Source organism: Asterias amurensis, chromosome 10, assembly GCF_032118995.1.
Source record: "Asterias amurensis chromosome 10, ASM3211899v1".
NCBI lineage: Eukaryota > Metazoa > Echinodermata > Asteroidea > Forcipulatida > Asteriidae > Asterias > Asterias amurensis.
This window is the reverse complement of record NC_092657.1, coordinates 9,937,147-9,962,766: the sequence shown is the minus strand read 5'-3', so window position 1 is coordinate 9,962,766 and position 25,620 is coordinate 9,937,147. Positions and strand designations below refer to the sequence as shown.

The 25,620-nt window shown below is 39.5% G+C and overlaps 1 protein-coding gene and 1 pseudogene across 1 annotated transcript; one reads left to right on the top strand and one right to left on the bottom strand.

Moving 5' to 3' along the window:
* Window positions 1-9,332: 9,332 nt before the first annotated feature.
* LOC139942639 (uncharacterized) lies at window positions 9,333-10,157 on the top strand (annotated as a pseudogene).
* An 11,406-nt stretch (window positions 10,158-21,563) lies between these two features.
* On the bottom strand, window positions 21,564-23,414 carry LOC139942638 (uncharacterized). The gene has a single exon (XM_071939475.1). The coding sequence runs from the start codon at window positions 23,412-23,414 to the stop codon at window positions 21,564-21,566; it is 1,851 nt and encodes a 616-aa protein (XP_071795576.1).
* Between the last annotated feature and the right edge of the window lie 2,206 nt (window positions 23,415-25,620).

The following is a 25,620-nucleotide window of genomic DNA, read 5'->3' as shown; positions in this document are numbered from 1 at the left end:
TTTACTTTGAATTGAAAAAAAAATAAACAGATGCAAATGTCAAATGATGTCTTATTACCTTCCTATGTTTGTTTGAAGTATGCAAAACATCTTTTAAGACTGGATGGATGTCGCATTCTTTCACCACGCACCGATCTTTGATGCAAGGAACGGCGCCCCCAGAGTTTGACTTTGTCCAGTTATCGCAGTACGGCATTCCAGTACAGTCGTACGTGAAACAAAGTATCTGAATTAAACCTGAGTGCTCTGTGCGTCTTTAGTTGGTTTTATAGCCGTCATATATATATGTTTTCTAATTAAATTTATTAAATATATTTCTTAGCAGATAACTATATTATAATAATGCGATAAATGTAAAATTGAAAAGAAAACGACAACAGCAATAAAATTGGCATGTATAATTCTTTGCTTTTAAATTTCAAGATGTGTTTTATTTTGTGTTACTTTTTGTGTTTCCTAATTGGTAATAATTATAGAAACAAAAGTAACAAAATCAAACAATTCTGATGCTTGTTTTTATATACAATTCTGATCTTACTTTTGCTCCTACTTCATTGGTATTGCGTAGGCCTATGACCTTTCAGGGGGTAAAATCCAACTTGCCGAGTCAATTTATTTAAACCTCTTTAAACAACAAATTAATAACAATCCTTGAAAGTACTGTACTTTCTGAAATTTACTGGAGATTGAATTTTGATGGATGTCTGCAATTTTGTTAAAAGTGAACAGTACCATGGTGAGTGTGAGTTAAAAGCAAAACGTGTTACTTGCTTTAAGGCAAGACGTGCCGCAACAATACTGAAGGTGGACCCAGTGCATGCTGATTGAAACAGTGCATGCACTGGCCCCAAGAAGTGAAATTAATTATATGGAGTCGGCAAGCTGGATTGGGCGAAATTGTTTACAGACACAGCATTGCTCATTGTCTTGGACTTCCGATGAGCCATCACTGTCGCTACTGGATCCAGATGGTGATGGTGGTGCCCTCGGCAGGGATGGTCGGGGTTTGGATGGTTTAGCTTTCTTCCGTTGGACCGCCGGTGTTTCTCTCCGTGTGGGGGTTCTTCCTGCCTCGTAGTCGATAATCTTGGTTCTTGTTCTCTCCTCGGTTATTGCCTTACCGGACACCACGAAGCTAAGACAGTAAACATTAAAGTTGGCATAATTTATTTTCGTTTAATGACATTGCTTATTTTCAGTTTTGGTAGATTAATTCACGGTCACATTTTAAAAATATTATTTAATGTTTTACGTCATACAAATAAGTTACAATTTTTTTTAAATTAATATTGTAGGCCTATGAATGTACTTTCGACTGGGGGGAACAAACTATAATTTACATTTTTGGCTTGTCAATGTCAAACAAAACCATGTTAAAATTACTTTACTAAAGTTCAATTGTCTTTATTAAACTATTTGAATAGATATTTCACGGACACATAGTGACATTTGCATAATAAGCCTTTAAATCAACGGTAAATCCATCTCGCCAATGCGCTAGAAATTAAGGAAATGGTATAAGGAAACGCCCTCTCGGGGCCTCTATAGTTTTTTTTTTTTCCAAGAATACTCAGCGGGATGTTGAGAGAGTCATTTGATCGTCACGACTTGTGCAGTCAAGTTCTGTTTACTGAAAATTGTAGCGCACTACGAGCACTCAAAAGGGGGGGGGGGGGGGGCTGGTCTATAATAAATCTGCTGTGAAGCTTCTACTGATGTTGAAAATGGTTTATTTTGTTTCAAATCACCGTGAAAACTGTAACAAGATGAATAACAGAAAACAAATTACCATTTGATAAGTAACAATAAGAAGGTATGCATTCGTCATAACATACTAATAAAAACTGTTTTTATAATGCACCTAGCATTAGTCAGTTGGAAATTAAGTTCCCTAATACAGTGTAGAAATAAACGTCTGCATTGAACCTACGAGTTCTACAACCATCTTAATGACTTGACCTTTTCAATCATTGAAACACACCGTGTATAGTACTTAATTAACATACAAATATAATAATAACATAACCTAATCCTCACCGTTCACGCCTTAGACCAGCTGATAAACTTCCAGCATTCAACCCTGATCACTTAATGACTACTTCGACTCTATTTAGCCTAGACGAAATAAAATATAAATCTAGAATCATTTTTATGCAATGAAACAATGCAATGTAATGACCAGTAGCAAAATAAACATGCACATGTACTCTCAAACCCCTAGAAAATAGACACAAATTTCTGTATAAACAGTAACGAATTATAATGCAATTGATAATACAACAATATCCATGATGTAGTAGATATCAAATAAGAACCTTCTCTTACCCATAAACACGATTCAAAAGGGGGCAAGTAGCCAAAAACGTTCATCCAAACTAACGGAAAGTTAATGTTTACAACCTTCAAGCCTGACAAAAAATATAAACCCATGATTACGAGAGGGCGCTAGTCATAGACTTCCTTAAGTCGAGTGAACGATTTAGCTAATGCGCCAAGCCGCCAGTTACAAAAATTTCTACGGTGTCACGATAAATATTTATGAACTTTTGAGTATCGTTTTGGTACCTTGTACAATTTGCCAAAAAGGACCAACTTTTTATGTTTACAAGTACAACTCACCGGCAAGGCCAGCACTTTCCACATAGTTGGCCCTGGATAATGGATGACTCGTCTGGGTAAGCTGACAAAAAAATTCGTTTCCAAGGGTTGTTGTGTTCTTACGCAGTGACGTCGGAAATCTGTACCGCGATATCAGGGTTGCAACGATAACAGAACCGCTTACGATAAATGAATCGTAATATGTCATCCAAACTCATTTTAAATCAGTTAAGCTAACTTGAAAAAGCGAGGAACACATAATTTTTAAGTTTACTGGACTTTGACATTTTCAGTTTAAATAACTTGAGGAGAAAAGTACCAAGAACTTAAATTAACTTGTCTTAATAAAATTAAGTAAGTTGAACAAAACATTGTTTTCAGTGTGATGTTGGCGACTGATATTACCCCATTGTTGGATGCAGTTAAGCAGGGGTCGAAATTGCCACTAGCCCGCTAGCCCGGGACTACCAGATTTACAGCCGGGCTACTGATTTTTCCAGTTTGATAGCCCGACGGGCTAGTGGAAAAACAATGCAAAAATCATCATTACAAACAACAAAGAACTGTGCTATGGTGTATTATAAAGTTTGAGCCGTGACGCGAGACATAATGTGTCTTTCGGGCAACCAAAATCTCATCAGGGCTACTAAAAATTATTGGTTACTAGCCCTGCTGACTACACTGAAAATACACTTAATTTCGACCCCTGAGTTAAGTGACTTACTGTTGGTATTGTTGCCAATCGATGCTGAGCCGTTGTTGGTTGTGGGTCGGAAGCCAACATTGGCAGGAAGTTTGCTATAGATGTTGCGTCAATGACTGCTAACGGTTTGTCATTATTGATATTAATTAAGCCAGTGTTGGCAGGAGGCCGGTGACTTACTGTTGGTAGTGTGTTGGCCGTCAATGTTGAGCCATTGCTGGTTGTGGGTCGGAAGCCAATATTGGCAGTAATGATGTTGCATCAACGATGGCTAAAGGTCGGCATAGTTGTTGTTGCATTGACAGCCGATAACAAGGTGTGTCGCCCCAACGTTGGCGTAATGCTGCACAAATTTGCTTCGGTTTCAGGTTGGCTACTGATGTGGAGCCATTGTTGGTTGTCGATTTGAAGTTGATGTTGCACCAACGATTGGTAATGGTCTGCTCTGTTTTATTTTTTTTTATTTGCTGACAATAACCAGGCATGTGCAGCAAACCAACCGCATATCATGTTGTGCCAACTGTTGTTAAATATTGCAGAAATGTTGCTTCGGTTTCAAGTTGGCAAGCGATGTCGAGCCATGGTTGGTTTGAAATCACTGATAAATAAATACGGTTCCTTCCCTTAATCCCTCTCCCCTCTATTTTTCTACAAAAGGATATGTGTTTGTTTTATGCATCTGAAGGTCAGCTTTGGATCGAAAGCCAAGGCCATCTACCCTATTTACTATTATATTATATTATAGTAAATAAATAGATAAATAAATAGGCGCTTAGGGCGCAAGACGTGCTTCAACATCGCTCCTGCTTATTTTGGTGAAATTGCGTTTGATCAGCCATTTTTGACAACGAGTGATGGAGAAAGACGTTTCTCCTAATGGAATAGGTGGCATACATTAAATCTTGAGTGCATTTTGAACAATATTTTGTGGTTCTGATGCCTGGGGCCTAAGAATTTTGTATCTGAGAAAAGCCGGGAGTACGGATTTTGAATCATGGGCCAGCTCAATAGGCCCAACACGTTGAGGTTTAACACAACATCAAAAGAAAGCCGTGTCACCCCGAGGAAATCCATAAAGCTGTACAGAAATAGCTTCTTCAATCAGTCGCAACATTGAAATGCATTGCTTTACTATAAATGTGTCCTTTGAAAACGAGAACAACTGCGTCCAACTAGCTAAATAGAGAAATGATTCTAAATAACATTCTCATTGTTCAATACAGAACAGTGCAGTAGTCTACATCAAAGTTCCGTAGGAGATGAGCGATCAGATAGTGATGTATACTGTATAGCAGATTTGACAGATTTCTGTGGAATTCTAGAGTTCTGTGAAATGGTTTAGAAAAAAAAAAACATAATAGAATGTTATTGCAGTTTCAGTAAGAAAAGATGCAAAATTTCTATAGAATTCTATCAAATAGTTTATAGAAAACGCGACATTTCTAAAACAGGTGTATAGTTCTCTATACGAACATTACATTAAGTGCACAACCAAAGGGACTTGCACCTGTTCAACTTAGCTCGGGAAAAGTTGTTTGCATAATAGACTTAAATGCTACAAATTGACAACCAACTTATCGTGGTTTGAAAAAAATACAATACATTATAGTTTAAACATATAGTTTTTTCCTGTTTTTCAGTTGTTAATTATTAGATTGGTTACGTTCGATAGGGGTTATAAATGTTTTGTTCGAGTTGTACACTCATCTCAGGCACACTTTCATCTTTCATCATGGATAGGCCTGACGTGCTCGCAGCTGTTACGACATTTATTTCTCTATCGTATTACTTTTTGTTGATGATACCTGTTCCACCAATTGACTACATTTTAGGTGATTTGCTGCTTTGTATCATGGGTTCTTGCTGTTAAGCATAGTTGACTTGCCCCCACCGATCCCAAGGCTTCCCACTCTTCTGTTCCCTGATTTGGTAGAAGGTGGTCAACCAAACTCGAGAGATCTGTTCAGCGATCTGGTGAGAGATCCGCCCAGACTGTATAGAATGACTGGAGAAACACCCGAGTCATTGCTGGCGATTTCCAGAGATTTGAAACCTTTAACAACCAGGGAAGAGGCAGAAGACACGCACACCAACCCATCAACAGAGTTCTTATGGCCCTGATATGGCTTCTACAGTATCCTACATACGATGTTCTGTCTGCACTTTTTGGACGAGGCTGCTGCGATGCGGGAACTTTACTTTGGTACTACTTTAAATAATTTATTTCTTGGCCAAGTAGTGACGAATCTAACGCCATGAGAGGGCAATGGCCTACATTTCTCCGTGCAGCGGGGGGCATCGACGGCAGCACCCTTCATGACATGTTGAGACCTCGGGCAGAAAATCAGCACGACTTTTACAGCTGGTATTCAAGATATCATTGCATGAGTGCACGGGAAAGTTTTGTTTCAAAAAATATATATATATTTTTTTTATGCACCAATGTGTATTGGGTAGAATTTAAGGGGGAGAAGTAGGTTATTGGGTGAATCATTTTTTACGGCCACAATATTTGTATCGGGTCCCCACAAATTTAAAACATTGATTTACTATGTATAGGTTTTAAAATGTAATTTAGTAATCTGGTAGTTTCTGATCTCAAACAATGCAAGCTTTCGTATGGCAGTTATATATAACTCTATGGAACAAAGGTTTCTCAAATCCTATCGTCATCGTCCATCAGCATTTATTGGTTGATTAATTTATTGGTTTTAGTGATAAATTCACTTATTCTGATTTTATTTTATTTTTAGGTTATCATCGACAACAGACGAAATATTCGCTACGTCAAGAGTGGGTTTCTTGGACATCAGAACGATGGCTGGCCAGTAAGTACCACCTGATGCCTAGCATAGGTCCAGGATATAAACTTTCTGGATGGAGCTGGGTACTTCTTGGGGATAACTGCAATGCGAGGAGGAACCCGGTTATGACGCGATATAGAGGGGACCAGATCCAACATGTGGCAGATGCTGATGAACGTGTGATTGTTGCTAAACTCTGCGCATGCCTAGCCCACCGCTTTCATTTAAAGGTTTGCTCAACATCGAATGAGACTTGCGTTGTATAATGAGGGTCAAAGTGGGATTTTTGCGGGTGAAATTCATTGGGTAACAGAATGTGTGAACAACATTCACGTTATAAAACACTGACAAAAATATCTTAAGTTCACGCAATTCTTGTTATAAAGTTTGATGACCGATTGAGCTAAGACTTTCACAGTTTTGCCACTTTTTGTATAAAATAGGTCACGTGAAGTGAAGATACATAGCCTAACCATGTTACCAGCCAAATTTTCATGCCACTGGTACCCTGCTCATAACTGCTTAGCATGGATCTTGAACCTGTATTTTCTGCTTATGAAATAAGCAAAAAAACTCCATGTTAAGGAATAATGAGCAGGGCACCATTGGCATGGGTAATTGGCAGGTAACATGGTGATGGTTAGCATAACTTTGTTGTGCTGAGCTTTTTTGGTGCTTAAACGATTTGGTTACTCTTTGTAACACAAAACATTTTCCATGTCGATAGATTTACATTAAACTTACACCGTTTGAAGAAAATGATGCAGAAGGCATACCTTTACTTAGGCTATAGTTTCGAGTAGTTGTCCACGCTAAAATAATTTTCGTCTACCAAGACCTAAATTGTTTGTGGAACCTTTTTTACTACTCTGTCAAAAACTACAGCTCCTCTGCAAAAGAAAATGTTTAATGAAAGTTTTATAGCATCCTTATCATCAAACTAAACTTTACTTAAGAAGCTCTATGGAATTTGATCAATTGACAGCAATTACTAAAGTTAAGCGAAGGCTTTTCAAGGATTGAACCCCACTATGATCAAATAATTTGGAAGTGAAATTAAACCCTATAAGGAGTTCATTGCAATGCATCGTAAGTTGTTGCACAAAGCATCGAAATTCTGTGTTTTGACGTAGGCTACGTTAAGTAGCAACTACTTGGTGGAAGGTGGTGGTGGCACTGTTGTTTTTCTTATTTTGTTGTTTTATTACAGAAAAAAACTCCATGTCATGCTATTACATGGCATAAACGCTTAGTAAATAACCACAGCGTTGATCACATCATAAAAAGTTTAGTTAACAGGTTTTTTTGTTTGTATTAACTTTTATTCAGACAATGGAGGTTTGAAATACTTGCATGTTGTGGCACCTTTACAAATCGCAAGAAAAATATAAATAATTACCAAAAGCTCAAAAATAAAAGGAAAGTTAAAAATACAAGAAGAACAAAAATGCGCAACTGGGGCACGGGGGGGGGGGGCAGGGGCGCACAAAGCCTATTCATCATTGCCATGGAGTGGGGGCACTTCTCCGTGCAGCATCAGCATGTTGCCCCTGAACTCATGCATAGCCTGCCGAAAATCTGTGGTTACTACCGGCAGAATTTGTGTCACGTAGCTGTCGAAGGCAGCTGCCTTCAGATTTCACCAATAGGGAGGGGGATATGTCGACCCACTACTATTGGTCGGCCAATCAATTACTTGTGGTGGATGCAGCTGCGGAGCAGCTGCCAGGGGCTGCGGTGCTGGTGGGGGCTATGATACTGGTAGGGGCTGTAGAACACGTGGGTGCTGCGATACTTGCGGGTACTGGTGGGTGCTGCGGTACTGGTGGGTGCTGCAGTACTGGTAGGGGATGCAGTACGGGTGGGTTCTGCGGTGCTGCTAGAGGGGCTGCTTGTTGATGGGCATCTTCATTTTGAACACACGCCCTTCTCTGTGTAGGGTTTCCCCTTTGCTGCACTTCTCTGAATCTTCGGTCTTGCAGTCTGTTAAAACAGAACGCAAAGGAAAACAAAAATTTATATTGCAATCTAGCAAAACAAAAGACGCACGCCAAAAAAAAAAAAAAAGATTGCCCACTGCGGTACTTTTTATAGACTTAAAAAGTTTGTTTGACACTGTTTAGTCTGTATTAACGATTGTAAATGTACTGAAATTTAGATAAGACCTCTGCATAACATTTCTGTAGTGAGAAGAGCCCTAGGCCCAAATGTATGGAGCCCCTAAGCACACAAATTTGCTAAGCACAGAAAAGTAATGCTAACACTCGCAGGTTTCCTGCCGATATTATTCAACCAAATCTGATTCCGTGTTCACCGATCAAGCAACCGATGCAGGCATCGGCACACCCACTGTCAAGGAAACGGCTCTTCGATCTAAACACCTCTCAAGCACGCGATACTTTACCTCAAAAACGGGGTAGGAAGATTTTGCATGAAAAACATCCTAACCTCGTTCAGACTGTTACCGAGAGTCTACTTGATCATGGTTTTGCAGCACATCGGAGGAGATCAGAAACTTGGTCACCTGTTGGTGTGACGGCACAGAGATTGACGAGTGAAGTTTTGAATAGGCCTGAAGTTTCCGACCTGCCAAAGTCAATCAGTGAGCTCCATCAAACGCTTATTTGTCGCATCCCATAGTAGCCGCCATGCATATATCATGGAGTTATTGACGCAAAAATTGGCGTGAATGCAAATGATGTAGCAAAGGAAAACAAAAACTCTAATTTTTGCCGAAGCTCCGTGAATTACGCTCTTGAGATGGCCACTTGTTTTGAAGATGAGGTGTCAGCATGGTCAGTGGACGACAACAACAAGCTACTTGTAGGAGGGGGTCCATGTGTCGATAGAAGGATGTCCTTTAAATCGTACTTCATGAGAAATGACATGGTACATTATCCAGACCACAACTTCTCAACTGGGTACCAAATTAAACCAAGCGGGTATATGCAGCTTCTTCACCGGCCATCACCAAAACAGCACGTCAAGACACCATCTCAAGAACCTCCATCACCTGGCAACCAGTCAGCTACCCACCTCAAAATATCGACATGACAAGCTAGGCCGTGTCCACTTCAACTATCCCAGAACTGGTCCACTCTCCATCTATCTCCGGGGCAACAAGTTTCACAAAGCATCCGTCTTTAATCACCATGAAGACCTCAAACAACTAATTCAAAGAGTCAACGAAAAAGACGGGAAGTACACCACCGTAATCATATCAGACAATGGGCCAGACTGGAACAAGCAGTTTGAAGGTAGTCCAAATGATTGGACGACTTTGGCGAGACTTGAACCTCGACTACTTGTGCATTGTGTCATATTGACCTAGGGACAGTAGGTTGAACATGGTAGAACACTCATGGGTCCCCTTGACTATGTGGTTAACAGGGCTTCAGCTAAAAGGGCAAGTGTACCCGGAGAGGAAAAGACTCCACAAGAACAAACAAAAATGACACAACAAGCGAGGGAAACCAGAGGCAATTGTTCATGAGACGGCGATTGATGACGTCCACCGCTGCCTGAAAGGAAGAGTTTACGACTTGTTCCCCCTGAACATAGTCCCTGTTCCTTGCCGTTCAACACAGCACACAGATGAGGCCAAAATTGAGGAACTCACCACTGCAAGCCTTCTAAAATTCCAGCGAGACGATACTCTAAGTGATCTTGCAGAGGAATTTCAATTTCTCTCCCGTCATTCTGCCCAGCGGTCGTTTCAGCTGAAATTTGTGAAGTGTGAGTCCTCTTCCTGTGGTCATTGTTCCAAGAGGCCGATTCGCGCAAAGAAGTTGATTACTTTTTACTTGAGTTTGCAAATGGCTACAACTTCACGCCGAAACCATCGGAGCAACATCCACATCACTTCATGGCATGGCATGATATGGCTAAAAGGGCGACTGCGGGAACGCTTGTTTGCAGACTTAGACGAGGGTCTTGAGTCGACACTTTCAGGTGAACAGCGAAGGTGCAAGCAAGGATGCAAGAAGGTTTTTCAGAGTGCAGCCGACATGGACCGACACGATCGTCTCATCCACAAGTTCAAGAAACCCTGAGGAAGGAGAGAAACCTTCTTAGAAACCCTGAGGAAGGAGAGAAACCTTCTCTCAAACAAACCAAACGGCTCTTTTCAGAGCCACACACATTCAAGAAAGAGATTTAACATGATGCGTCTTTGTAATAAAAAGTGATTCAACTATTCATTTATAATTTCACAGATTTCTAATAGTTATGTTTCAGATTTCCCCCAAAATCTAACTCCAAATTTATGTCGCTTTTCCAGGAAACAAATTTATATTAAAGCACGAGATTATCTGATCAACCTTAAACATAGAGAGTTTTATTTTAAACTGAAAAACGAGAAGTGTAAAACAAAATGTTCGGATAATAAGATCCGTAAATTTATTCCAATCAAGCATAAAAGAAACAACTGCACTCACATATATTAGGTATTTTTTATTGCAGTCTTTTTATTAATGCAATGGTATTTCTTCTTCAATGCCAACAGTATGTTTAAAATTAAAAGTATTCAAAATTAAACCTGACGAGGACGTACTGATTACAATCCTATTTGCAGATCACACCCAAATTCAACAACCTGGTCATAAGTTTGTTAAAAACAAACACATTAGTTGGGAAACATTCTTAGTTGGTCACAACCAACCAAAAATTTAGTTCGTCTCGAACGCTCTAATCGAGTACACATGTACATGATGTACCCATGTGAGGTACATTGACGTTGCCAGCGCTAGGCGAAGCCAACCAGTTAATACATGACAAAACAGGTAAAGTAGAATGTCAGGTTATACTTCATCGTTTTTCACGATTAAAAAAAGTATGTGTGGTCTCTTTTGACGAGTATTTTAGAAATGGAAAAAACACTGCGCAGAAATAAAGCGTTAGATTATTTTGTACTCATAGACCGAACAGTCAAAGCTATAATCCCAACACAATGGACAGTAATCCGATTATAGCCCCTTTGTTTGGACTCCGGACGACCAGACGAGCTCAGCGCACTGAAGCGTTTGAAGAACCTATCCCCCAATCGTCTCACAATCACTGCTGAATCGTTTGCTACTGTAATCGTTTGACAATCGTGTGATGGTAGCCGAACCGGCCTAACATGGACCGTGCGCCTTACGTTCCTGTGAAAAGTGCCCCCTGAATTTTGCTAAGCAAAGAAGTTGATCAGTTAGTTTCACATTTTCGTTTATGTTAATTTTTTTTGTAGTTTACTTGACGAAGCTTAAAATTTCCCTACCTTTAAACATCTCTTCCAATTGCCCCCCTCACCCTCCTTAGCTGGGCGTTGCCGATACAAATCTGCTAGTACATACTGTGAAACTTTTTGTTGTGACCCCTCCAAATGCCGGCGAGCGGGAGCGATAAGACTACACATTCGGTGAATTTACTCTTAACTTATTGCCCCTCCCCCTTCTGTTCGTTAGCTCCACCATCAACCCCTGTCAGCGAGCGTTGCTTGCAGAAAAGTACGTGAATCCAATTGAGGGAAATATACCACAAGGATTTAGTATTTTATAAAAAACATTAACAGGAATGGTGAGTTTACAACACAAATGCCCCGCTCAGATAGGAGTTGCTACACAGAGTCCTTTTTGAGTTATTGTTTTAGCCAAAAATGAGATTAATATTTGAGGGGGGTCCAAAAACAATAGGCGTCTACAGGGGGATCCCATGAATAATCCACAAACCCATGCTTGGAGTTTATACACCAAGTTCTTCTAAAATATCACTCGGACAACATTTCTTTTGTTTAGCCATATGCTTAATATTTATCTGAGGGATCCAGAAACAGTAGGGTTCTGTGGAATCCCATGACAAATCCAGAAACTAAGTTTGGAGTTGATATGCCAAAGCCTTCGTAATAATTGATTCGGACAACCTTTCTTTTATTTTAGCCATAACGAGCTTAATATTTATCTGAGGGGGTCCAAAAAATAATAGGCTTCTAGGAGATCCCCTAGCGTATTAACTCCAAACTTGGTTTTGAGATTGGTCAAGGGATTCCCTAGACGCCTATTGTTTTTGGATCCCCTCAGATAAATAATGAGTATATTTTGACTTAATAAAATAAAAATTAAATAAAAATAATAATAAATAATGTAAAATGGGGTTCAATTAATGATGTACTTTCAATACTTTCTCTCCCCTTCCCACAGTTTTTGGAAGTGATCATCGACGCCCTGTGCGAGCTATATGTTCAAACGTGTCCCAACCAGCTCCCACCAGTAGTAATGTGCACGCAATTGCACTGACAGACCCAGAGCCAAATAAACCTTTTGCCCCAAGTCGACAATAGTCGTTACTAAAGCCAAATTTATAATAACAAAAATGTATTACCTGGGATTTACGCGTAGTTGCCCCCAAAATAATTATTAAACAAAAATGTTCAAAGATTTGAAAATTTCCAAGTAAAACCAAAGTGGTTCATTTTGTTGGGGATGCCCAAATGCAGTAATCTTTTAACTTTCCCATTAATTTCATTGAATCAATAACTTTGCTTATTTCAAACACACATTTTGATATTCTTTTATCAAATTCCTACCTGAAGAAGGGCTTCGCTCACCGTGACCACGAGCTTTACAAATTATAAACCTGCAAATACTCGAGGTCCAATATTAAAATTGAAGACAAACTAATTTACCCATACTATATTACAGTACCATTATTGAACATCACAGTTTGATGCTTTATCAATGCGTTAAGTACACGCGTCTTCCAATCAGATTCGCAGAATGGAGTGGTGTTAAAAACCTTTACAACACACCTAACGTTTTTATCTTCAAGCAAACTCGGAGTGTGATGTAGAACGCACAAGACGCATGATGGTCATGATTGGTAGTGATTTAGTTTATCGCTTTGTATCGGTTTCTATATAGTACATTTTATAACACAATCCTCGACCATCATAACATGTTTGTCATGTTTCTCTCTGTGTTTTGTAACATAAAAACATATCTTACTTTTGTCGAAGTAACTCTCTGCAAAAGCCCGAGTCACCGGTGGGAAGTTGTCATTGTTTTTGTTCCCATTCCTTGAGGGTTAATGGGTATGGGAGCGTCACCGATCCGTGCTGCAGCTTTGTCGTTCTTGTCAGCCTTCTGTTTGCTTCCTCCCGGTCGACGGTTGGACAGACGGGCAAACCTAACTTCAACGCGAAAAATAGTCGCCTTTGTAGTTGTTCCTTAACTACGCCGTGTCTTGGCACATTCACATTGGCTAAAAATGACCTTAATTCGTCAATTGTAAAACTATTTATTTGGTCAAGCAGCTCTTTCTCGGTCACTCCATTTATTTTGCAAACGGCTGTTCGTGACACCGATCGATCTTGTACGAACGTTGTTTACTTTTTTGAGCAATTCAAGTGCCAAATTTTTCCCACAGTCCTTTGCGCGCACATGCGCAGTCGTTCAAAATCGCTATCTGCAATAAGGTCTATGGTTTGACTCAAAATAACTCCAAGTAAGGTTCACATCTTTGTTTTCCGATCTTCTCCTTTTGTTTAATCCTGCACTTCTTTGACCGCGATGCTGCACTTCGCTGATGGCCATCCATGACTGACACTACAGTTAATGTTATTGTAAATAAATGACGATACAGCTATAACTTCAACAAGCAACTACAGCACAAAACTAAAATAGTACAAAAAACATTAGTATTATCACTTTTTATTTTTAAAACAAATTCAATTGCAAGTAGGCCCTAGTATAACAGACAAATGAGAAAGAAAAAAAATTAGTTTTATATTTTTGCCTAAATGATACTTTTGAGTTCTTTAAACAATAAGCTTACCTTGATTCTGATTGAGAACTTTCCATGGCACCACACAGCACTGCACTCTTAATGATGGGTTTGTGCACATGTACATGTTTGTAACATGTACTATTAATGTTGGCAACTAATGGCATGCATGGTAACAGTGAAACAATGATTACTGGCAACAAACGTTTTGTATTAATTAGCTCGTAAATTAGTGCAGAGTACCGATTAGTTGACTTGTACAAGTCAAATGAGTGAAGAACTTTTTTTGAAATAGGCCTAGGCTTAGACAACATTTTGTAAACAACATAAATAGTGAGTATGATGGTCATTGTGATACCTAAAGTCATGTTTAAAGCCATTGGACCCTTACGGTTCAGAAAAAATAAATAAAAGTTCACAGATTTACAAATAACTTACAGGGATTACAGAAAGCAATGGTAAAAGACTTCTCTTGAAATATTAAATAGTCCATGAAATGCTTTACTTTTTGAGAAAACAGCAAAACAATATAAATTCTCGTTAACGAGAATTACGGATTTATTATTAACACATGTCATGACACGGCGAAACGATGGGGTTTTCCATTGTTTTCTCCCGACTCCGATGACCGATTGAGCCTAAATTTTCACATGTTTGTTATTTGATATAGAAGTTGAGGTACACAAAGTGTGGGCTTTGGACGACACTATTTACCGAAAGGGTCCAATGGCTTTAAGTTGCATAATACAATATGAATGAAAATAAGTTCCCCAAAAAACATTTCAACAGTACAAAAAATGGACCAAGACTGATGCAAGTCAAGTTTGCAATAACCATCCTGTCACACATATTTCCATCCTGTCACACTCGTTTCCGTACTGTCATGACAAGTTTTGATTGCCTAATTAAGTTAACTGGAGCAATTAGTTGAAAGCAAATATGCTTTCAGTGATGAACACACATTTTATTGAGTCTGAAAGAATCGCAACAAATAGCTACAACATTAGGCAAATCAACATGTAAGTGTTCCATGACCAGTTAGTCTCATGAAAAAAATCTGATATATCTGTTCATAAGATGTTGTACGTTTAATTAATAATTCCGCCCTGTCCCACTCTCATTTGCTCATTTCTCATTAAAATTGTCAACTAATTGGCATTATACGATATATTTTGGTACTTTTTTTTTTGGGGGGGGAGGGGTGGTTTCTGAAACTTTAAATATTACCCTGCATAACCACCTAAGTTGGGGTAGGAATATGTATGACACTCAGAAATATTATGTAAGTTTGGACTTGTCCTCTGGTGACTGAGTTTAAAGCAAATCGTTTGACCAGTTCCAGATCACTTTATGAATTCACTATGTTTTTATTGCAATCTTTTTCACGTAATAAACAGGAAGTTTTTTATTCGTATAAATACCTAGTCATAAAAAGAGGCAAAGCAGATAAATACTTCACGTGTATAACGAGGTGTTAGCCTTTCTCAATATCTTGGACTTCGATGCTAATACTGTCGCTGGATCCATAATGGTGGTGTTGCCCTCGTCAGGGATGGTCGGGATTTGGTTGGTTAAGTTTTCTTTTGTTTTACCGGTGTTTCTCGGTGGATGAGGGTCTTTCTTCTCGCTTCTCAATCTATGATCTTGGTTCGTGTGTTTGTTTATTGACTGCGATCTCTTAGTGTGGTCTTAGGGACTCCAAATTTTCTTGCAACTCGAAAGCTGCCATGTTGTAGTCCATAACGGCACGAAATGCGTTACTCAATGCTGTTGGCAAATACCCCTCTCGATACTATCAACTGACCCATTGTGCTCAAAACTAGGTTTGATTCTTCACGACGCCCTCAATCGACCATTTCGTAACACTATTTCATTGTATCAACCATGCCGTCCTTTTCTTTCCTCATCACTACACCTCCAAGAATAGTCTTCCAACATGGTCTCCTACGGTAGTACAAGTTTTTCAACGGTTTCACTGAAGCTCCGCACTCCACAACTCAATTCATTTCGTGTTGAAAGACTTTTGGTACTTTTTAACTTTTATTGTTGATGTTAATATTATTTTATTGTTCGTGAACATTTTGAATGTAGCATTAGGTATTTTTTAGATTGTCTATTTTGTTGCTCAAGATTTTTATGTTTGTTAACAGCGGTTCGATGCCGCTGCTTTTTGCGCTTTATAAATACTGGCTATTATTTATTATTTCTAGCCCTTTTTATGAAACAGTACACAACACAGCGCAATAGTATTTTAGTTGTTAAACATGTTAAACCTATAACGTTTGTTTGGTTTATAATCTTATCAATCATGTCACTGTCATGTGTCATGTTCGCCTACTCAAATTTACGCGATGAATTGAAAGTTAAGGCAAGAGATAGAGCCTGACCAAGTCCTAATGCTGAGTTTGTATACACATTTTCCATACTTATCGTAGTCCGTCTCCAAAAAGCGCTTCGAGCAAACCATGTCACAGGCGGTTGGCCACCAATATCCGCCCTTGTCATTTTTCACTCTACGGATAGCTACTCGCCATTCAGCACACTGCTTTTTATCTTTTGGGAACTCATGTCCAGTCTGTCTTGTTCCAGAACAATTTGGTACGGCACACGACGTGTTTGGCATTGTGTTGAACCAAAACACATAAAACAGGCAGTAGTACAACTTGTTTAGTTGTTTTACGACGTATATGTACGTCTGTCACACACTTCTCGACTATCTTGTGACGAGCACCCTCTCTTAGTGATTGGCAAAAAGTCTAACGTCTCCCATTCATATTGTCCCATTCACACATATTGTCCCATTAGAAACAATGGGAATTTTACAGTATCCCATTCACTCAAGTACATTTTTAATGGGACCGATTATTGTCCCGTTTGAAACAATAGGAATTTTAGAATCCTATTGAGGCTAGTTAGTTGGGTATCCCATTAAAATCACATTTTGGTCCCATTTAAAATACAAATGGGACTCAATGGGATTAAATGGGAGTTTTTTCCTGGGTTAGGTTTCGGGGCAGATGTTCTTTTCTCGTGCTTTATGCTATTTTTAAAGCAATGAAGTACAAGTTATATCATCTGGCACCATTGTAAGTTTGTTATTACTGAATGTACAAAATGCCGAAACGTGGTTGCAGTGGAACACCGTCTCCTTCTCGACGCGTGCATTCCCGTGTTGTACTTGGCTATTACTTAGTGAGCACCTGACAACACACGAGTGAAAACACAGACCGCTGCAAAACACAGCATTCACTGATTGGTATGCGAGAATATTTAAGCAGTATCATTCAGCTGCAATTGAATGCCTTCAGTTTCACACAAGGTGCTGCAAGGTCTTCATGGTGAAACGTGCTGGTGTTGTGTCGTACCATATACTCATCAACCATATTCAGCGTCACTTTCATATTGATAAGAGATTTGGTCCGCCATGTATCTGTTGCAGCAGGGTTTGTTACTTTACGAGATGATTTTGTGCCCCTCTTTGGAATTGGTGGCTGAATTATATACTCAAAATAATTATTAGCATAAAAACCTTCTTGATAAAGAGTAGTGGGAAGAGATTTTAGTATAAAACACTGTGAGAAACGGCTCTCTCTAAAGTGACGTAGTTTTCGAGAAAAGTAATTTTCCACGTGCGACGTACGACAAGGGTGCTGTTTCTTTCAATATTATCTTGCAACTTCGATGTCCGATTGAGCTCAAATTTTCACAAGTTTGGTATTTTATGTAAGTGTTGAGATACACTTAGTGAGAAGACTGGTCTCCGATAATTACCAATGTGTCAATTGCCTGTAAGGGGGCCAAAGTGTGACATTGTGGTATATCTTTTACACCCTTTGCAATTTTAACTGGTGGGGGTTGCTATTACATTTAATGTATACTTTCAATTTCACAAATCAGACTGTTTTCATATGAGGTCAACAAATATCTATCACAGAGACACCGGAATCTCAATTTCCTGTTACAGTGTGGAACTTGTGACCTTTTTTTGCCATAAATTAGGTTTACATTGAATTAATATTCCAAAATGTATTTGTAACAATCATTGGTGTATACTATCAAGTATACAGTAGTTCAGCTATTTTCAGTGAAACTTTTAAATTTAAGTACAACAAATACAAGACCAGCTAGTAATATAATGCAAGATACCAAAAGATCTGTAGAAATTGCTTTTTTAGTCTGTATAAGTGATTTATTACCACATACGACATAGAAACAGATTGGTTCGACCAACAGAGTGGCCTGAGCAGCCTTTTATTTGTTTTTGCTGCAATGAGCTAAGCCATAACAAAATGCTTGTATTTTATAAAACTTAACCAGATCTCTGGCAGTTGCCTGCCATCCGCAAGATCGTCTAAAATGTGTTTAATGCAAACCAATAAGCTGAACTGATTCCCGGTAGTCGCATCACCCGCGAAATCAAAAGTAATAAATAAAGCAATTAAAGCCAAACTGATTTCGGCAGTTGCATAGATCCGCGAAACCAACAACAGTAAATCAACCAATAGCAAAACTGACCTCCGGCCGTAGCTAAATCCGCGAGGTCGCCAAAACTACTACTGCATACAGGTTTGCGGACGAGGCTGTACCGCGAAACCAAAAGCGTTAAAATAAAAGGTTTGCGAATGAACTTGAAATTAAAGCAAATATAGCACAGTTAAATAAACAACACATATTCCCCGGTTAATGGCACATTAAGCCAAAGCGCCTAAAATACGGTTCATCCCGTCAACGCAGAATACCATAGTTATAATAATGGTAATACCATTAACAAAGACCCCCAAAGTCGCAAATTATAACAGCTGAACGAATATACCTGAGGACTATTGAGGTGTAAACAATGAAATACCGCCAAACGGTCATCGCGATGACCGCCGCCAAAATAGCCTCAAGATTTATTCAGTTGGGTATAACTTTTATGGAAATAAGGTGCGTAGTGCAACATTAAAATTAGAAATCAAGAAATGACAAGCTGTGTTAGAAAGGTGGATGCCGTCGTGGATAAATACTTCACGATTCGACCACACTATTTGGGGGTGGCTAATCAACCCACCCGGCGAGGACCTAAACAGACCACCCACATTACGATTGATGGCCCGTCTCGCCCGCTCAACCTTGTTTTGTTTGACCGCCCCAGTATAGGCAACTCGTGGTAAAATTTCCGACCAGAAAATGATGGCGTGCGGCAAAAGTTCTCTGGTGCTTGACAGCAACCTGTGAATGTAATGCAACATGCATTTCTTCGGCACCTTGCCGAGGTCATTTGATCCCACATGAAGAATAATTGGAGTTTTCGCGAGACCGCGTGTGTTGTAGAAAATCTCCAAACTGTTCATTGCGGAGTCCCCGCCTCCCGAACCATTGCACCTTTATGCCGGGTATGAGTGAAGCATCCCTCACAGCTATGCGCAATGCCCACTGTACAAACGAGTCGCCAACAACCCACACCACAGGCTCACCATGGTGTGGGGTTGCTCATAAAGGAAACAGAATGATATAAAACAAATTAAAACGGGGTTGTAATACTAAAATCAAATCCACATAACAGCATTAACAAAATTAAAAACGAAAAACTGAGCAGGGGCAGGCTTTTTACAAAATAAAGCCGGGGTCAATACGAATGTAGCGGCTATAGGCGTTGGACTTCCAACGACCCATAACTTGAATATCCGCCTCGGGAATACCTGACATTGCTGCAGAGGTTGCTGCCCCAATACGAAATGAATGCAAAGAAAAACGCATGTCACCGAGACCAACAAAATCCAGAGAACGCTGAAGAACCGCAGTGAATTGGGAGCGTGTGAATTGATGACTGATAAATTGTCAACTCAACTCAAAGGCTGCTCAGACAAAAGTGATCAAGCCAGCACAGACCTATCAAGGAATGCAAGGCGCCGTCCAAGGGGTCAATTGGACGAAAGGCGAGGCAAAAAACCAAATGCCCAGGCCAGACCGGTGACAGATTGAGCACACAGGTCCCGCGACAAGCCCGCCTGACTGTCTAGCGGTAATAAAATATTTGAAGCACGAAGTTTTGGCCTCAAATTGATTATACCTTATGAATTTTCAACTGAAAAATCAACTTTGAGGCTGTTACCGTTGTACAATATGTGAGTGGTGATACGGCACATTTTTGTCGTTTCACAATTTTATTTTGCTCTGCCAGTTTCAGCTACTCTGGGTAAATCAGTTAACAGAGATTTTTTATAAAAATAGGCCATGTTATCACAAACAAGTATTGTTAACCTAATCCATAAAAAAGGGCCAAGGTCAAGGTGACAAGGAGGGGTAGCTTCCAATTTGTATACATATAAAATAAAAATCAAAAATTATTTACTTAATTTTGTTTTTAATTTCAACTGATGAATAAAAATAAAGGGTGGTTAAAGTCTTACATAGTACATTGGGTCGTATGAATAAAAAGTAGTACTTACTTTTACTTGAACATTTCAAATACTTACTACCATCCATATGAATGAAAGGAAGTAAAAACTGTTACTTACAAGTATTTACTAAAATGCAACAAGTATCTACTTTTACCAAAAAGTGATTTGTTTTAATTTTAGCACTTACTTCCATATGAATAAAACGGAGAACATACTACAAAATTTGTGACCACAGATGGTCTTTCATCTGCGAGCGTCCACAGGCAAGTCGGGAGGATGGAGTGCTTTACGAGCATATCACAACTAGACTGTTATTTTCCACTTTCAGTTACGAGAATTGTCTTGATTCTGTTTCCAAACAGTTGTAACCTAACGCTTCAGACAGAATACCAAATTAATTTTTTTTAAACATTATACACACACCACTTACCTCGTCAATGCTCTTCACCAACACTTTACCCACAGCAGCCATAATAGACCTTATCACAAATACCAATGCGCAAGCGCAGACTGTTCAATGAGGTGCATTGTGGGATATATATGAATCAAATTTGTAATCAGCTAGACCACAATGCACCTAATTCCAAGCTTTACGTGCGCGCCCCAGTATTTGCGAAAAGGTCTATGAATTGTATTACCCAAATCAAAGTGCGCCCTCTATCCGACATCCATATCTCAAAACAGCTTATTTAAAAGCATAGGCCAAGTTCGTGCAAGGACCAATGGTTTACCAATGGTTGATTGGTGTCAAACAGTGCGCGTGCGCGTTACTACTGAAGCGCGAACGACTCTAGTCAGTCGTCAACTAGATGGCGGCGGCCATGAACAATAACAAAACAAGTTTGGTTTGTTTACGTTCTTTGACCTGTTGACTGAACCCTGTCGACGCCCACCAGCGCGTAATACAACTTTTTACGATTATTGCGATGTGGCACCAGGGAGGAAGGAGGGACTGCATGCCCAAGATTTTTGGCAAGCTTTATGATATAAAGAGTATTTTTTAATAGCCAGCCCAAGCCAAATTAAAAAGGCAAATGTTACCGATGTTTCTAATCGCCGTATTGATTAACTTAATAATGATCCTCAATGCTTGATCAGTTTTGCGATTCTAAGTTAGGCAGATTGTCATCTTGTCCGTCGTATAAACTGGGTGTTTGGGTAGTTTGGGGTGGAAGGTGGTGACCAAAGCAACTCTATTGGTCGGAGCTTTTTCACCTCCCGTGTTAGTCAACAGAGTATGACGAGGTACGTTGAGAGCCCTGTTGATAGCAAGTTGGACCCTACGTTCGCTGTGTCCCTTAGATACAAGGTGTTTCCTTAGCTCTGATGAGCGCCTCTTGTACAGGGTATCTGTGGAACAGATACGCCTGATACGTAAGGCCTGACTGTAAGCAATTGCTTTCTTACAGTGACAAGGCCATTAGGAGACTTAGTTATTGTCACATCTAGAAAGTTCACACTGGTGAGAGATTGTTCGGTAGTGAACTTTATGGTGGGGTGAAATGAGTTGATATGGTTAGTAAACTCATCCAAGCTGTCTTGGTCACCACACCAGATGGAGAAAATATCAATCAATCTCCACCAAACTAGTGGTCGGTTGGGGGCGGAGGACAGGAGTCTTTTGGTACCCATGGCAGTACCCTGTACCTGTAGAAAATGCCTGTCAGAAAATGTGAAATTATTCTTCATTAGAATGTGGCTCATGAGTTCCTTAATATGACTCACTGAGGGGCGGGACTGATTCCTAGCATTGAGGGCAGAGACACATGCACTCATGCCTTCATGATGGGGTATATTAGTATACAGTGATGAAACATCAAAAGTAACCAAAATAGCAGAGTCAGGTATTTGGTGCTTGACCTCATCTAGTTTGTGGAGAAAGTCTTTGGTATCCTTGATGAAGGAAGGAATACAGCAGACTAAGGGTTTGAGGAAGCTATCGACAAACTCAGAAATGCGCTCTGTGGGGCTACCATTCCCAGATACAATAGGTCTCCCCGGGTTATTGGGCTTTTGTATCTTAGGTAGAAGGTAGAACCTTGCTGTACGGGGGTCATGTGGGAGGAGATAGTTAAATGTATCTTTCTCAATACCATTGGCGTTATAAATCCTAACCAGGGTGTCACTGATATCTTGGGAGAAAGATTCCGTGGGATCAGAAGCACATTCAATGTAATGATCAGTGTTACTGAGCTGTCTAAGGCCCTCAGCAATGTAGTCATGTGTGTTCATGACTACAACTGCGGACCCCTTGTCAGCCCGTTTAATCACTACGTCTGGTGATTGGCGGAGTTGTGTAAGGGCGTGCCGCTCATCTTGGGGGAGGTTATTGGGAGTAGGGGTACTGGGGGCCTTAAGAACCTCGGAGTTAACCGAATTGATGTATGTCCCTAGAGACACATCTCGGTTCTTAGGGGGTACCCAAGTACTCTTTTCTTTGAAGCGGTTGCGGGGAATGGGTTTGGTCTCCACAGATGACTCGTCATCCATGGAAGGTTCTACATGAAAGTATTCACGTAGACGTAACCTACGATTGAATTGGGCCATGTCCTGTTGGAAAAGAAGTTGGTTAGGTTCTCTGGGTGTGGGGCAAAACTTAAGACCCCTTGAGAGGAGTTTAACCTGTGGGTCAGTAAGGACCATGTCAGACAGGTTAACTACAGTATTGGTCTCTGGCGACCTAACAGTGGGAGGAGCAATGCTGGCTCTCTTACTGTGGAAACGTCTATGGGTGTGTTTCTTATGGTTAGCCAGGACATTCATACGTTTCTTGTTCTGTGTGACCATTAGGGTGGACCTTAAGTGTTTGACGTTACATAGTATGGTATCTTGTAACTGTTCAAACTCTTCAATGGAACACGACTCCTGGAGTTGAGACTCAGTGTCTGTTATCTCAAGCAACTGGTTATCAATGAATTGTTGGCATTGATTTTCCAGCAACTTGATCAAACGGAAAGACGTATTAGTGAGTGTCTTGCTCCTTTTCTTAAAAAAGGATGGGTCAAGGTCCCCAAAGGAAGGGGTACACTTGATCTGTAGGCCTTTGGGAATGATACGGGACAAACGATAAAAACGGTAGTTATCAAGATGTGACATGTAACGGGTGTTCTTTTCCTTAAGCTTACGAAGCTTGCGGAAAATGCACTTGGTGTCGGGAGCAAGTGCCATAATGGATGGGGGAATACAGTAAAGGGGAAAATTGTTAAATCATTCCTGTGGAGAGAACGGGTTATAAATCCTGTACAAAATTGATTATTAATTAACAGACGTGAAAGAAAAAAGTGAAAAAAACCTGCAAATAAATGGGGTTAACAAGGCCCTGTAAAAGAACGGGTTAAACCTGCGAAAAATAAATTATGTAAAAACCTGTAAAGAAAAAATGGGTTAACATCACCCCGTAAAAATAATGTAGTCAATAACAGGAACCTGTAAAAATAGTAAATATTTACAAACCTGTAAAGGAAAACTTTTTAAAAACCTGCAGTATAACAGGTTATAAAACCTGCAAAATCAAGTTATGTACAAACCTGAAAGGGAAGACATTAACATAAACCTGTGAAAAAATTGGGGTTAATACAATTATGTACAATAAAGGGTTATAAAACCTGCAAAAAAATGCGTTATGTACAAATCTGAAAAGGAAAAGTTATGTGCAAACCTGAAAGGGAAAACGTAAATATAAACCTGTGAAAAAATAGCGGTAAATATAGACCTGTAAAAGAAAGGGTTAGAAAACCTGCAGAAAAATATACGTTATGTACAAATCTGAAAAGGAAAAGGTTAAAAAAAAATCTGAAAAGGAAAACGTTAACATAAGCCTGTGAAAAAAGCGGGTTAAACACAGTCCTGTAGAACAATTAGGTTAAAAACCTACCAACAAAATTATGTAGTTGTTTTTACAAACCTGTAGGGTGAAAAATAATGATTTAATAATAATCTGTGGAGGAAGGAAAAATGTTATAAATGTTCTGAGAAGAACAGGTGGGAAGTGGGAAAAGATAGAATGGATATGGTTATGACAATTAAAAACAAAATACAAGCAAATCAAGGGGATCACATTGTTATGTATATTTGATTTGTCAATATTTCTTACTATTTACATATATTACTGAAATTCATCATTTTGTAATTATCAGAAAGTGTACTGTGTTTATATTATTCATTTGAACGCATTGCAAAGTAACATTTTATTTTAAATCTTTAGACATACACAATAAGTACAAGTTGAACAAGGGCTGTCAAGGTTAAAACAAAAGTATAAAACTTTCATAAAAAGATTTGTAAAACCAGACCCCTGCCAATGATAAAAATATAATTAAACAGTATAAAAAGGTCATTGTATGAAACATTTTAAAATCACACAAATCATTAAAACACAAGCAAAATCAGACTGTTGAAAACAAAAAACTACACCCACAACAAATGTTGATAACATTTATTAATATACTTAAATTCCTAATTTTAAAAAGTGAAACAAACATTGTTCAATAAGTTTATAAACAAATGGGACGCTATTGAAGGCATCAAACAACATTACCAAAGATCGGTGCACACGGCATCCCATTCCATGTTGTTTGTTTCCGCTTCCCATCGATTAACTATAGGGACCGAGTTGACTTGGGACCGAGTTGACCAATAACCGTAGCATGCTATCCCATCATGCACAGAAAGATAGAACCCTTCAAGTTACGCAACAAAAAATATTTGTGACTAGTTGCAGAATTATTCACGACGTCAGGGGAACTATTCGCGACTAGTCGTCAAAGTATGTGCGACCAATCAAGAAACTATTCGCGACTAGGAGTAGAAATATTCACGACATCGTAACAATATTCGCGACTAGCCATGACAAAATTCGCGACATTTCGTGAATAAATTAACGACGCGCAAAAATATTCACGACAGCGCAAAAATATTCACGATGTCGCAAAAAATATTCATGACTGGCTGTGTCCCTTCAGGGCCACCATAGTATAGTGTAGTCGTGAGTACAATCGTGTCTTTCGTGAGCAACTCCACTCCCACTTGTGGACTAAAGACAGGTCAGTACAAAAGTAGCCTATTTATCTTACCTTCCACCGGTGAACCTCTGTCCAGGCAGACTTCCATGCAGAACAGCACTATCATGTGAGCTTCCAGGCCATCTGGCAACCACATTAATTATCTTAAACCCAGCACCACAGACAACATGCATGTTAATGCTTTACTGTTAATGTAAAGGTGCTCATCTTCTCCAAGTGGAGCGCCATACAAGTTTACATGTGTGCAGTCGATGGCATCTACCACACCAGGAAAACCGGACACTGCATGGAAGTCTCGCTTCACCCTCATTACATCTTGTATTTCAATGGGGAATGTGATGACCTCAATTGTC